This window comes from Gymnoscopelus microlampas, assembly GCF_963454915.1.
Source record: "Gymnoscopelus microlampas genome assembly, chromosome: 10".
NCBI lineage: Eukaryota > Metazoa > Chordata > Actinopteri > Myctophiformes > Myctophidae > Gymnoscopelus > Gymnoscopelus microlampas.
The window spans coordinates 5,951,811-5,967,370 of NC_139947.1; the positions used below are offsets into that span (position 1 = coordinate 5,951,811).

Sequence of the window (15,560 nt, forward strand, 5' to 3'; positions counted from 1 at the left end):
AAAAAGAACACCAACAACATAAAGTACAGTATTTTTTTTGGGGACATTTACCAGATATCTACTTTTTCGGACACTGGCTCGTTCCTGATGACTTCGGGAGCCATCCACGCCACGGTGCCGGCGAAGGACATCTTGGTGCTTTTGTCACTGAGTTCCTTGGCGGTGCCAAAGTCGGAGATCTTTACCAGGTCGTCGTGTGTGATCAGCATGCTGTAAAAAGCACAGGGGAGAAGAGACATAACTACATGGGTGTCAGTCCTTTTCAGCCACCGTAAAGCCAAATTCCACACCCGTGCACGCGGTCTGAGAAACAGCAAGGTTCAATGATGGCAGTGGTTCTCAAGCTGTGGGCCACGAGGGTATTGCAAGTGCAAAATTGATAATATGCCACAAAATGTGGAAAGTCCTAGGCACATAGATAGATAGATAGATAGATACCTTTATTGATCCCACTGGGGAATTTTTGTCGCCCAAAGGCTGCACAGCAGTTAAGAGTTACAGATACAGAGTAAGGAAAGTACTGTCATATACAGCAATACAAAGGCAAGAAAAACAATAAGAAACACCGTCAATACAGAATAGTAGGGGTGTGCCGATCACGATACACGATATTGGGCTCACGATATCGATACGATACAGCACTTTTTTATTATGAAAATATATGGGGGGGAAACCTTATGAAAATATATGGGGGGGAAGCAAATGCAAACAAATACTTCTGTTTTTGCATTATTATTATTGCAAAAAAAACAACAACTTCAAAACGATACATATCGTCACGAAAACGTATCGCGATATATATCGATGGACGATAATATCGTCCCTCGATATATCGCGATACGTTTTCGTGTTCGATATATTATATCGGCACACAATAGGGTATATACACACAATAGTATACACCTATACAACTATCCTGCACTATGCAGAAAAACAACAACACACGGTTACAGTGTCCTCACCGTATCCGGCCCCCAAAACTAATAAAATGTCCATTACAATCAGTGCAATGCCAATGAAATAAAGTGTCCTTTTCAATCAGTGCAAAGTGTTCACAGTGCAATCAGTACAATAACCAAACCTTAAAAGTGTCATTAGAGGTCAGAGTCCTTGGTACATCTATTATTCCAAGTTACGTTACAGTTGACCTGGCAGAGCAACCACTGTGTGTCTCGTTGTGAATCCTCATAGCTACCTGCACAAAGGACCTGCCAAGTCTCACACAACTCCACCCCCCGGGAGGTGAATCTGTTGTTTCCTCTCCTGCTCAAATGCCCCACTATATCTAGGTGGAAGGGGTGGGAGGGGTTCTCCATGATGGCATCCAGCTTCCTCACTGTACGCACAGCAGCCACCTCCTCCACCCCCTCCAGTGAGGTCCCCATGACGGTCTGGGCGTACCCACAAAGGTTCATGTTGCTTTGTTCCTCTCCCATTGGAATGGTTATCGTTACCGCCCGTTCCCGCTGTATTGGTATTTAATATCATTTATTTTAAATTCACGTTTTAAGTTAGATAGTGTTGAGCTACTTCTAGTGGCTAGTTTTCTACAATATAAAAAAATACATTGCAACTGTAGCCTGGCTGGGCTGGAGTGTTGTTTACTGCAGTGGGTCTCAACCTGTGGTTCGGAACCCCCAGGGGGGTCCCCACAAGATTTTTTTTTTTTGGGGGGGGGGCCAGATTACAGCTAGTGAAGTGACAATTTCATAACTTTTAAGACCTTTTTAATACCTAAAAAAAAAAAGAAAGAAAATAAAAAAGACCATTACTGCATCAAAAGTAATTAACAAACTATACAATAAAAAGTGGTCAAACATTGGTCAAATTGTCTAATAATCTAAGAAAGATGCAAAAATGAAGATGAAAATAGCAGATCTACAAGCTCACAACGCCTCGCAACGTGAGCTTGTAGATCGGTCCCCAGTTAAAATATGATTATTTTGGGGGGTCCCCAGTTCAAATATGATTATTTTGGGGGGTCGCGACCTGAAAAGGTTGTACCGTCATTCTCTCTGTGAAGTTCTGAAAATATATTGTGTTGTATTGTGACATAGAAAACTCTTTTCTGTTATCTCTGTAAAGATGTTATGTTTTTCCTTGAGTTTACCCTGGCTAGTTGGCTGTTGTTTGGAGGGCAGTGCATTTCTTTGTTTTTAATGTTTGTGGTAGTTTTATTGTTTTGTGTTACGGTTTTGCAAAGAAAAAAGAGATGAGGAGTAAAGAAGCCCATCTTATTCAAGCCTTGAGGGTTCTTTTCATTCCTCAAATGTTAGCTTAAATGTGTCTAGTTTGGCAGTTCTTCAAGCCAGGACAGAATACCCACCATGGTTTCATTGCCGACCGCCCGCAGCAACGTTTAAGTACCGTCTAGTCCTGCACTATTTCCATTGGGACCCAAATACATTATAATAACAGAAAGCATAGAATATGAGAGAGAGAGAGCGAGAGAGAGAGAGAGAGAGAGAGAGAGAGAGAGAGAGATAGAGAGAATTACAGCACCATGGACAGCGACAAAGTGGGAGGGGCTCGCTCTCCAGTGGGTCATTAAATAGATGCATTATACCGTTCCTCCCGTAACATTTTGAAATGACATTCTCCTCCAGTTCCTTTACATTTTTGTCAGTTAACAACCGAGCGATGTGTCCAAAATGTCAGACCTGTGCCTCCTTTCTTTTGCTTTGCTATTGTAATCACCAGCTTTGACCTTCTTTTCAACCTGGTTTGTTGACTCCATGCTGTGCTCCATGCTTTGCCCACACTCAGGGGCCATTCACTGTGCGTACGACGCGATACCCTCACTCTCACAGATCCGTGATTTCATACCCCCCACTTTTTGAAAGAATTAAAAAAATATATATTTTTTTTGATAATAAATCGGTAAAATCAGGCAAAAATAAGAATTAAATAACCTAACCCTAACCCGAAATAAAGTAACCAAAACACGAAAAAAAACTAACAAAATCTGCCCAAAAAAACACCAAATTTTGAAAATACAAAATTTGTTTACATTTGACAGTTACAAATGTTTTTCACGATTTTTCAAAAATGGCAGATCTACAAGCTCATAGTGCGGCACTCGGTGCCACGCTATGAGCTTGTATATCTGCTATTTTTGAATAGCCAAAGTGTAAAATAAGGGGTATAGTCCACCGAAAGTCTATCCCCCCACCTTCTGAGAGCCTGTGACATCCCTGCCCACACTGTTGCATGCTTCTGGTCAACTATATAGACGCTCTATTGCGGGACGGTGTGGTGCATCTCGTCTTTTTATTTTCTTCCAATTAGCAGTGTTGGGGATCTTCATTCACCATAAAAGAATTGTGATAAAAATCCATCACAGAGTTGAGTAAATGATAGAGACAAAAAAGGTCATTTTGGGGTATTCCTTTAATCTGTTTAATCCTGGCATCCTAACATTGGGCAAAAAACTTTGGGCATGTCATCATAGGCTAAAAACAAAAATATTCTTATGATTAAAGGAGTAGTTCACCCAAAAAAATACTTTTTATACACCCCATGAAGCCTTGAATTCATGAGGATTTTTTGGGCTTTTCCTACCGGATACATTTGTATCTTTCCTGCCGATAATCAAATTATTGGCTTAGGAATGCAACAAAAACAAAAAAATCACACCCAGTGTGAAGTGAGCGGTGTTATTTAGAAACAACAGTGGTCATCACAGTGATGGAAGCTCACTTTTAAAAAAAAATGATTTTTTGAAGTGCGTGGTGATATTTATGGGGCCAGGCTTCCAGCATGGACCCATATTGTTATTCGCATTATTCCATTTCTTCTTCTTCTTCTTCTTCTTCTTCTTCTTCTTCTTCTGCCACTTTTGGCAGTTCTGGCTGAACCGTGCAGTCGCTTTTTATGAAACTCGGCCATATGGTAGATGGTCATGAAAAACGATCAAAAAATAATTCTCACAATCTTTCGTCCAAAGGTGGCGCTATAGCACTCAATTGAAAATGCCAACTTTGAACAGGTACAACTCATGCCCTGTTTGACCTACAGCCATGAAACTTGGATACACATATGCGTCTCCTCATGCTGAACAACTTTCACCCTCTGACTTTTGACCTCTGACCTTTAGATCTCCCACCATTTGGAATTATATGAAAAACAGTTAAAACCTATCTCCTCCTGGGATTTTTGAGTAATCTGCACGAAACTTTTTACACATGAACTTTGGACCTATACCAAAAAACGTTTGCAAAATATCTTCCATAAGTGAAAAAATGAAGTTTTAATGAGCCAATGAATATTGCAGTTTTATGACAATTATTCATCTGCCCCTAACACATACATGCAGACTTACCATTCTTTGAAACTTTGCAGAAATGTAAAGGGCCATTCCAAATATCACTGAAACCAATCTTACTCTAATTGGTCAAACGGGGGCGCTATAGCAATTTTTTGAAAATTGAAACTTTAAACAGGCAAAAGTCATGCCTCGTTTGGCCGACAGCCATTAGACCTGCTTACACATGTGCCTTGACTAATGAGGAACACATCTATCACGTTGACCAGTAAGCACCGCCCTTAGATTGTCCGCAATCTTGAGCAGTTTGAAAAACACTTAAACCCAGGATTTTTCAGCTATTTGCGTGAAACTGTATGATCTCTGTGATCTCCTTTTTCACAGGTTCTTGTCTGTTGGTGGCTTCTCGCTTAAATGTGTGCCCCACAACCTGAAGGTCACCAGTTCAAGCCTCACTTGGTGCAGACTTCATCCAAGTTGCATTTCACACAACATGACTATCAATGAATACATCTGCAATTGTTAAAGATAACATGAAATACTTAATTGAGTGTTTTTTACATACAGCTGATCTACAATCTCACAACTTTTCAGATAGCAATGAGAGTATGTTTTTTCAATGTATAACATACTTCATTGTGAAAATAGCCAATGTACAATCTGACAACTTTTAATGGTTTGTGAGCTTGTAGATCGGCTACTTTCACTAATTTTGGTTCTGAGGAGATGTACAATTTCTTCATTGGTAAATGGTTTGTGAACGGGTGATCTTAGTGTTAGTGAAACAGGGGCTTGGAAGGCAAGAGTTTGTGATCCTCCACAGACAATATCAGCCTGGACAAAGATATAGCACTATAGGTAGTGTTGCAGCTACCTAAGAGTGCTTCATGACCGTAAGGTTGCCGGTTCAAGCCTCACTTGATGCAGACTCATTTAAGTTGAAATGCAAAAAACATGACTCAATCTATTCCGTTTCCATGGCGCTCTCTCTCTCTCTTCAATCTATTCCATTTCCATGTCTTTCTCTTCAATCTATTCCGTTTCCATGTCTCTCTCTCTGTCTCTTCAATCTATTCCATTTGTCTCTCTCTCTGTCTCTTCAATCTATTCCATTTGTCTCTCTCTCTGTCTCTTCAATCTATTCCATTTGTCTCTCTCTCTGTCTCTTCAATCTATTCCATTTGTCTCTCTCTCTGTCTCTTCAATCTATTCCGTATCTCTCTCTCTCTGTCTCTTCAATCTATTCCGTATCTCTCTCTCTCTGTCTCTTCAATCTATTCCGTATCTCTCTCTCTCTGTCTCTTCAATCTATTCCGTATCTCTCTCTCTCTGTCTCTTCAATCTATTCCATCTCTCTCTCTCTCTCTCTCTCTCTCTCTCTCTCTCTCTCTCTCTCTCTCTCTCTCTCTCTCTCTCTCTCTCTCTCTCTCTCTCTCTCTCTCTCTCTCTCTCTCTCTCTCTCTCTCTCTCTCTCTCTCTCTCTCTCTCTCTCTCTCTCTCTCTCAGGGGTGGCCATAGCTGAGTGGTTAGTGAGCCCGCCTAGGGAGCCAGAGACTCTGGTTGCCCCAGGTACGATTCCAGGCCAGGTCAGCAAATGTATCGATGAAATGAAATTTGTCCCTGAGCAAGATGAACTGACCTGTTAAAGGAATTATCATTTCTCTTTCTCTCTCCTGGCCCCATATTATCGCTGCTTGCAGCTATATTTATAGGTTATTATTTCATCATGCGTCTCGCTAGCCAATCAAAGCAAAGGGTCTGAATAGAGTCAGCCAATCACGGTACGGCGAAAAGGGTGTGAAAAGAGTCAGCCAATCACAGTACAGGGAAAGACGAATTCCCAACCCCACTTCTAGATCATATACGGCGGCCATGTTTCTATGAAGTCAATGAAAGTAGCCACCCCGGGTGGCGGCACTTTCAATGTTAAATTCCAATATGGCCGCCGTGTGAATATGGTCTATAGGAGCGGCTACACCGCTCCAAAAAAAAACTTGAATTCAAGGCTTCATGGGGTGTGTAATTGATAGAAAATAAGTCATTTTTTGGGTGAACTATCCCTTTAATGTCTATTTTGCCAATTGTGGTTAAGACAATGGGGGGATTTGCTTTCTGGCGTATTGGTCGATCACAGTGACTTACTTGGGGGACTTGAGGTCTCGGTGGATGATCTTGTGGAGGTGTAGGTAGTTCATGCCACCGGCGATGCCCATGGCCCAGTCGATCAGCAGGGAGGGGGTGATCTTACGGCCGGCCCTCAGCACCTCGTACAGCTGCCCCTGGGCACAGTACTCCATCAGGATGCAGTAGCATGGGGCCTGGGTGCATATCCCCCTGGGAGGGTATAGAGGAGAGGAGGGAGGAAATACTGTGAGACAGGGGTCTTGGACAGGCGGTCCGGGACCCCTAGGGGGTCCTCAGAGTTGCTACAGGGAAATCAGCCAAATCTTTGTGTGATATGAGTATTCATTTTTTTACATTAACCACTTGAACCATAGCATCTCTTTTCTGAGGAGAACTTTAGCCAAAAACAGCAGATCTACAAGCTCAAGTTGTGAGCTTAATTGTAGATCTGCTGTTTTTGGCCAAGAGGTATAGATGTAGAGGGAAAAAAGAGCAGACCAAGTAAAAAAATAATATTTTATACAATTATGTAGTGTGTGTCCCTGCTTCATCTCTCTCTCAGCTAAGGGGTCCTTGGGCTGAAAAACGTTGAAGACCCCTGCTGTGAGATATGGTGGGCAAGGGTGGCAACGTGTGAGAGTAGCAGCAGCAGCAGTAGTAGAGAAGTTGCTCAACTCAAACGAGGTAAACAAAATGTCAGGAAAAACATCATTGTTGTCAGGCGGAAAACTTTTAGCTCCATATTTCAACTGTTCAAAAGATTGCCGCACACAAGTAGCAAACATGGCGGATCTAAAAGCTCACAATGCGTCTCGTCGGGATACATTGTGAGCTCGTATATCTGCTATTTTCGCAGTAAGTAAAAAACATGGAAATGGTCAAAGGAGTAGTTCGCCCAAATAATTACTTATTTTCTATCAATTAGGCCTACACATCCCATGAAGCATTGAATTCATGCATATTTTTTTTGTTTTGTCGCATTCCTAAGCCAATAATTAGATAACCGGCAGAGACTCAATGGAGACTCTTTGAGTCACCGGTTATCAAATTATTGGCTTAGGAATGCAAAAACATTTTTTTTTTAAATGCATGAATTCAATGCTTGGATCCAGTGGAACACATGTTCCTTTTTTCTATTTCCAGAAAAGTTACGTTTTGGATATCCACCTGACAGCGATAAAAATACTGTAGCCTATAACACACTACTTCTGCAGTTTCACAGCCATGCCTTCCAGAGACTGGGTGTGAATTATGGTTCCCAGTGGTGTAAAGTAACTAAGTAGGCTACATTTACTCAAGTACTGTACTTAAGTACAATTTTTAGGTATTTTTTACTTTACTGGAGTATTTCCAATTTTCAGTACTTTTACTTCTACTCCACTACAATTATTTGACAGCTTTAGTTACTAGTTATTGTAGTTACTTTGCAGATTTAGATTATTATCACAAAACATACATTGATCCACTTCAGCCCTATATATATTTCAGCCATTTGAAAATAGCCGATCTACAAGCTCACAATGCGTCGCAATGTGACGCATTGTGAGCTTGTAGATCTGCTATTTTCAAAAGATGTGTTTAGCCTACATTATGAACTTGTGAAATGGGACATTCTATACAATGAGTACTTTTACTTTTGGTACTTTAAGTATATTTTGATGCCAATACTTTTGATTACCAGACTTATATGTAACAGAGCATTTCTACACTGCCGTATCGATACTTTTACTTAAGTAAAATATGCAAGTACTTTTTCCACCACTGCCTTCCAGAGACTGGGTGTGAATGATGGTTCCTTACTTGAAGGTGATGATGTTGGGGTGCTTGAGTTTGCGGAGGTGTTTGATCTCCGTCTCCTTGATGTCTCGCACCTTCTTCACAGCCACGTCCTCGCCGTGGAACCGGCCCAGGAAGACGGCCCCCTGCGCACCGCTGCCCACCCACTGCAGGTCCGAGATCTCCTCGAACGGAACCTCCCACGAATCTACTGAAAAACACAACACAGCGTAGAATTTAAAAAAAAAGACCCCTAGGGTAGGTACCCTCACAAAAACATGCAGTAATCCTGGCCTCTATACTGCCTCCCTCTGGTCAGCCGGGGCGCCTGATGGAAGGGAAAGGAACTGGTTTGAATAACGTGTTCCTTCCATGCGTTACGTCCTACCGGGGAAACTCCCCCCTGTCAGGTGATAAGAATCGGCCTGCTCACTCCTCATGAGCTCAGTTCGGGGCTCTCCCCAGGCTGGCAGAGGGAGAGTAGCGCCCAGGATTACAAGCTTAGGCAATTGGCACTGGGTTACAAAATCGTGGGATAAATTTACATTTAAAAAAAATAAACACAGCGTGAAATGGATCTCCTTGAACGGGACCTCCCAGAACTCTACAGCAGGGTCTTCAACAGGGGGTCTAGGACCCCCTAGGGGGTCCTCAGAGTAACTACGGGTGTTCTTTTTTACACTAACCACACCCTATCATCCCTATTTTGAGGGGAACGTTAGCCGAAAATTGCAGATCTACAAGCTTGTAGATCGGCTATTTTCGGCAGAGAGGTTTGGTGTAGAGGAGGGGAAAAAGAGCAGACCAAGTACGGAGCCAACGGTCAAGTTTGCAAAGTATTGAAGGTTTAAGTGCTTAAAATAATGTCTGAAAACACACATTTAACATGAATACAACATGAAGTGGGGGGGGGGGGGGGTCCCTGCTCCATCTCTCTCTCTCTCAGCTAGGGGGTCCTTGGCCTGAAAAACGTTGAAGACCCCTGCTCTACAGACACAACCCATCACAGCGTAAAACACATTGAAATGTTGTTCATGCAGGTAACAGCATCACTTTTTTTTTTACCTTCATATGATTCTTCTTGGCTTGTTTTTTTTTTTTATCCTTGACTTATTTTTCTCTCCCTTGGCCTTTTGAAATCTAATTTCTTTCCACACTGTAGAGCTAACCTTGAAATACAAGAATACCACTGCTTGCAATGTCGCTGCCGCCTGTATTGTGAGAGCGGGGGAGCAGGGGAAACCATTAGAAGGTTGTGTGTGATGTCCCTTTAAGACCGGGAACGCATCTGTGTCATTTTAGATTTAAGCTATAACCATTACGTTATACTTAACGTATAACGTAATGGTTATAGCGGCTCCGAGTGCCACGCTGCATGCTTGTAGATCTGCTATTTTTTGAAAAATCTTGAACATTTGTGCAAATCTTTGAATATATATTTTTTAAAGCAAACACTTCTAACTTAAATCTTTGCTTCTGGGAGGTCCCTGGAACAACATATTTTACAAATGTTCAAAAAAAATCACGTTTTTTCAAGATAAACAGATCTACAAGCTCATAGCTCTTTACTCGATGCCACACTGTGAGCTTTTATATCTGCATTTTTTTAAATAGCCAAACAAATCTAAAATGACACAGATGCGTTCCCGGTTCAAATGGGTTAATATATATAAAATGGTAAATGGTGCATTCATATAGCTCTCACACACACACACACACACACACACACACACACACACACACACACACACACACACACACACACACACACACACACACACACCAGACGGCGGAGGAAACCATGCACGAAGAGACAGCAACCCAGGGGGGAAGGTGGGAACTCATTCTTTTAATTTGTGGAACACAGTTCTTCTTATTATTATGACGTGATTTAGAATGCAGAAAACAACTCTCTGACCCCGGGGGAGAACGGACGTGACGTCAACCAGGACGTCTGTGCTCTAACAGACACAGAGGACAAAGTGTGTACTATGCTGTATCTCTCTAACATTAATTAATTGCCGTCTGGTTGCGTTTGTGGTCCCTTGGAGAGGGATCCTAGAGGTTTGTACCTCCTAACCTCCTCAGCAGTGACAGTCATAGCCACTTGGAATAGAATCTGAAAACAAAAACTAACTTATCGATCGTGAGCATGACCCCAAAGATAATGTGTACCGATGTGTGTGCGTTTTGGACAACATCTGTAAGAGCAGTAGCAAAAAGTGTCTTTTGAAGAAAATGCCAAAGGGCGGAAAATGCAATCCGGCACAAATGGCAGGGGCCAGTATGGAGAGAGAGGATCCAAGGAATGCGTGCACAGTTTCACGGCATTCGGGCGCTCCGTTCATGAGTTGTGGCCTTCGGCGGTCCGCCCTGGTGGGAGATGAAAATAGTCTAATACACTAAAACATTGCTATTGGCTATCCCCTTTGTGTCTAACCTTATGGACCTAATGTCTAACCTCATGTACAGGTTCAGATGGATTATGCTATGTGTATATGTATAGATATCCTCGATTGTTGCCTATCCCTGCCATGTTTGTATTTACAGTTTTGATTTATCCTTGCTCTCCCTGTCCCCTTCCCCATTTTCTCTTCCTGAAAGTAACAAATATATTAAAGGGTCTACACCATAAATTTTAACTTTTTCTTCTTTTTTGTGTGTTTTTGGTCTCCCCTACCTCTCTTCTATCCTCAAAAATACCCCAGGACCTCAGCCTGTGTCTTGGGGAAGGTCATGTATATTCATGGAGGATGGACCCAGCTGACTGGACACACTAATGACAACTATAGGTTGGACACCACCACAAACGGTCTGATTTTTAATTAACACCAGAGGCACTACTCCGCCTGCTTCAGAAGGTCACTCTGCCACCATCATCGGGACAAAGATGTTTCCTTTTGGGGGCCAAGGGGACCTGCAGTGTTCCTACTACAACAACATCATCAGAGGGTTTGACACACAGAGACCAGCTGCTGGCTGAGCACGCCCTCTGCAAAGATTCTTCCACATGGACGGTCTGGAGCAGTCGGAACTTCCACACATCAGGTGGGAACTGGCAGCCATGAATAACAACAGCAACTGAAAACAATCTGTCCACTAAAAAAATGATGAAATAAATTTAGAAAAATGTGCTCCTCGGAAGCACAGGTCTCTCTGCCAGGACAGGTATTTTATTGTGGGCCAGCGATGTTTCACATCAATTGGATGCTGCGGATGATTTGAAGCATTTTGTTCTAAACAAGCCACTCCTGCAAACTTTCGAAGCCAATCTTAGCCAATCAGGATGGAATGCCAAAAATCACACCGATCCGTCTTGATCAAATGACTATAGAGATAATGTGTAAAGATAGGCGTGACGAAACCTGTAGAAGTAATGGCAAAAATCGGTTCCTGGTGGCGCTAAAACAGGCTGATGTGGAAAATGTGGATGCCATTTCTTAGTTGTTGTAGTGGGAATGTGCGTGCAAGGTTTCACGGCAATCACACGCTGCGTTCATGATTTGAGGCATTTTGTTCAAAACGGGCCACTCGTGCAAACTTTGGAAGCCAATCTTAGCCAATCAGAATTGAATATGAGAAATCGGACAGATCCGTCTTGATCAAATGACTATAGAGATAATGTGTGGCGTGATCTGTAGGAGTAATATTAAAAAAATGTGTTTAGCAAAACTTTGCCTCCTGGTGGCGCTATAAAAGGCCAATGTGAAAAATGGCACATTGGCAGAGGTTCTTCCTTGGCTCACAGGGAAAGTTTCACGCCGATCGGTCCAACATTGCCGGTTATTAGCTGCTCACACTAAGACAGAATGACACAAGCACACACACGGACGGACGGACAGGGCCGAATACATAGACTCGGCCACGCGTTCGGCCTGGTGGAGACTATTAAAACTGAGGATTTCAACTGTGTGGTGGTCTAAGAAGAGATGTGTGGACGTGCAGAATAAAAGAGACCAGCAGATGAATAGTTTATGAGGTCCAGTCAAAGTGTTGAGATCTGAACACATACGTCACCTTGCCAACAGCTCTGAATCCTCACTCTGCCTAACTGAACAGTTGCTACACAAAGCAATAAGCCACCAGTGTTCATTTTGTCCACAAAAAATATTTGTCGACTACCTTTTTTCACTGATAAAAACTAAATGGAACGAAGCTATGATGACTAAAACTATGACTAAATATATTGACAATTTTGTCAACAAATAAAAACTATTATACAAAAATATTGGGACTATAGTGGAGAAGAGATCCAGTAGAACTAAGGCAAGTTATTTCATGCTTGGTTAGGCTCAGCTGATCTACAAGCTCACAACGTCTTGCGCTGTTTGTTTTCTAGCTTGTCGTTGTGCTATTCTAAATTAGTTGCTTTCAACCTGCATCAAATCACAAGTTCCTGTGTGTGTGTGTGTGTGTGTGTGTGTGTGTGTGTGTGTGTGTGTGTGTGTGTGTGTGTGTGTGTGTGTGTGTGTGTGTGTGTGTGTGTGTGTGTGTGTGTGTGTGTGTGTGTGTGTGTGTGTGTGTGTGTGTTCAGTAGAGTAGGCCTAACCTTCTGGTGTGTGTTTTTGTTCGGTAGAGTAGTGTGTGTTTGTGTTCAGTACAGTAGGCCTTACCTTCTGGTGTGTGTGTTCAGTACAGTAGGCCTTACCTTCTGGTGTGTTTTTGTTCAGTAAAGTAGGCCTTAGGCCTACCTCCTGGTGTGTGTTTGTGTTCAGTAGAGTTGGTCTTACCTTTTGGTGTGTGTTTGTGTTCAGTAGAGTTGGTCTTACCTTTTGGTGTGTGTTTGTGTCTCAACCCGATCTCACACGACTTAGTATACATTGCACAGAGGTGTCATTCCGTGCATAGACAACTGGAAAACCGGAAAATCTGTGCATCTCCCCCATTGACAAAACCATTTCGGAGGTGTGCAGTCTTAAGGGAACTGGAGCCATACATATGAACATATTTTTGGGTTTTCTAGGCGACTATGCACGGAATGCCTTGCACTGGGTCCGCGCAATGTATACTAAATTCTGTGAGATCAGGCTGTCAGTAGAGTAGGGCCTTACCTTCTGGTGTGTGGTGTTTGTGTTCGGTAGAGTAGGGCCTTACCTTCTGGTGTGTGGTGTTTGTGTTCGGTAGAGTAGGGCCTTACCTTCTGGTATGTGGTGTTGTGTTCGGTAGAGTAGGCCTTACCTTCTGGTGTGTGGTGTTTGTGTTCGGTAGAGTAGGGCCTTACCTTCTGGTATGTGGTGTTGTGTTCGGTAGAGTAGGCCTTACCTTCTGGTGTGTGGTGTTTGTGTTCGGTAGAGTAGGGCCTTACCTTCTGGTGTGTGGTGTTTGTGTTCGGTAGAGTAGGCCTTTCCGATCATGGTCCAGACGGGTTTCAGACATCCAAACAGCCCCTCCAGAAACCCCCCGCCTCCCGCCTGCAGCCGGACGTTCTCCGAGTGGCCGCGGACGGCGCCGGCTTCCGAGCTGAGCCCCGCCTCGGCCCCGCCCCCTCCCCCACCCCCGCCACACTGACACGCCTCGTGTTCGTGCAGCTTCAGCACGCTGTTGTCAAAGTGGGCGGGGCCTCCGTCGCTGCTGGGGGTGGGGCTGCCGCCGCAGGTGTGGGGCTGGGGGGCGTGGCTCCCCCCCCCGCCGCCCGATCCCGTGTCCTGTGTGACGGACAGCACGTTGCGGATGACGCACTGCGTGGGGGTCAGGTCCATTTCGGGGGTGCAGGCGTTGGAGGGCATCTCGCCATCCAGCCGGCGGTAGGCCTGCTCGGAGATGGGGGTGCTGAAGCCCGACAGGGAGGGGGAGGGGGTCTCATGGATGCAGGTCCCGCTCATCGGGGGGGTGAGTCCATCCACACCTCAAAGTGTGGATGGAGAGGTGAGCAGAGGAAGGGACCCGAGTCTGAAGGGAGAGAATTACAAGGGGAAATGTGTTAGAGATGTGGTGAAATGAAACTTTTAGAGACTTTTAGAGCATGACATTTCTTTTTGTGTATTCTTATGTCAAAAGTCTCTAAAAGTCTCATTTTAATTACGTCCTGAAAAGGCAAACGTACTGCATGATGACATAGATATAGACCCTGATGAATGTATGTGAATCTTGATTTAATTCACCTGCATGATTCTCATAGCTCACGTTCCTCCACTCGCACCTGATTTTAATTAGGGAGACATTATTGGGCAGCTACGTTCTTTATCCAACTCCAGATGACACCTCTATCCACGCTGGGCATGACCTAGCCGGTTGAGTGTCTAAACGGAAGAACCAGAATTTGGCAGAAGTACCGCCCAAGGAAATGACGTTGACGCTAGGGGTGGGACGATAATCGTTATTATTGTTTATCGTGATAAAAAAAAGCTCACAATAATCATATCGCAGAGAATTAAATTCATGGTGAAATTGTCCTCCGTCATACACTAGGATAAATTCACCTTTGCAGAGCTACATATCTGTTATCACTTAAATCTCTTTGCCAAAAATGGCCGATCTACAAGCTCACAACGCGTCGCATTGCGACACGTTATTTTGGTCACAATAATCGTGACATGACATTTCCATATCGTCCCATCCCTAGTTGACGCTTTACAAATCTGTTTACATTCTCTGTGAATGAAACTGGTGTTTTGATTGGTTCAAAAAGATTGTTTCCGGGGGAAATACTTACGACGGAAGTCCCACCCTTGTAGACCCTCTCCAGTCAGGCTTTTCTCCTCAGAGATGAGTAAAGGCTGGGAACGAGGCTATCCTCTATCCCATTGCTCGAGGGGATGGGACCGTCTGATTGGTTGAAAAACACCACACCTCTGTTTTCTTAGCAGAAAAGTTAGCAATAAAACCATTTTATGACGTCTTAGTACACTGGTTCTCAACATGTGGGCCGCAAGGGTATTGCAAGTGGGCCCCCATATAATTGGCAAAACACAAATATTGTAATAATAACATAACATTAATGTTAAAATGTGATACCAATACATACAAACCTAAAGCATACCACGTTAGTTCTATTGATCCAAGCACGATGGAACACAATCGACTGATCATTCAAATAAAACATGCTCTGAACATGCATGCGGCCCACCCATCTGACCACTTAACAGTGGTGAGATGGGTGGGCCGCGATCGCTTTGGATTAACCTCTAGGGATATAGCAATTATGGTCGTTATCGTGATATTGCGATAACAAAAAAGTCTCAATATAGAGAGTATGCACATGCTTCACTTTTCCACTGGGACACGCTCCCCTCATCTAGACTGAGTGGCAAAACACTGAGCAGCATGGAGCGTTGGAGTTTGGAAACACTTGTTGGTAATCACTCAACGGTCCTGCGTACCACCTGTTTCTAAATGTCACATAATGCTTCCAAACTCTGACACTTAGAAAAATAATCACCTGCACAGAATGTATTGA

The 15,560-nt window shown here is 43.4% G+C and overlaps 1 protein-coding gene across 1 annotated transcript in view; it reads right to left on the reverse strand.

The window, feature by feature from the left end:
- map3k12 (mitogen-activated protein kinase kinase kinase 12) overlaps positions 1-13,986 on the reverse strand; it is a gene marked incomplete at both ends in the record, with an annotated part of 33,479 nt that extends 19,493 nt beyond the window's left edge. Inside the window, 4 exons of the mRNA XM_084069939.1 lie at positions 52-210; positions 6,407-6,598; positions 8,189-8,375; positions 13,470-13,986. Of these exons, the coding sequence (XP_083926065.1) occupies positions 52-210; positions 6,407-6,598; positions 8,189-8,375; positions 13,470-13,986 (1,055 nt within the window). The remainder of the gene's footprint in view (positions 1-51; positions 211-6,406; positions 6,599-8,188; positions 8,376-13,469) is intronic.
- Between the last annotated feature and the right edge of the window lie 1,574 nt (positions 13,987-15,560).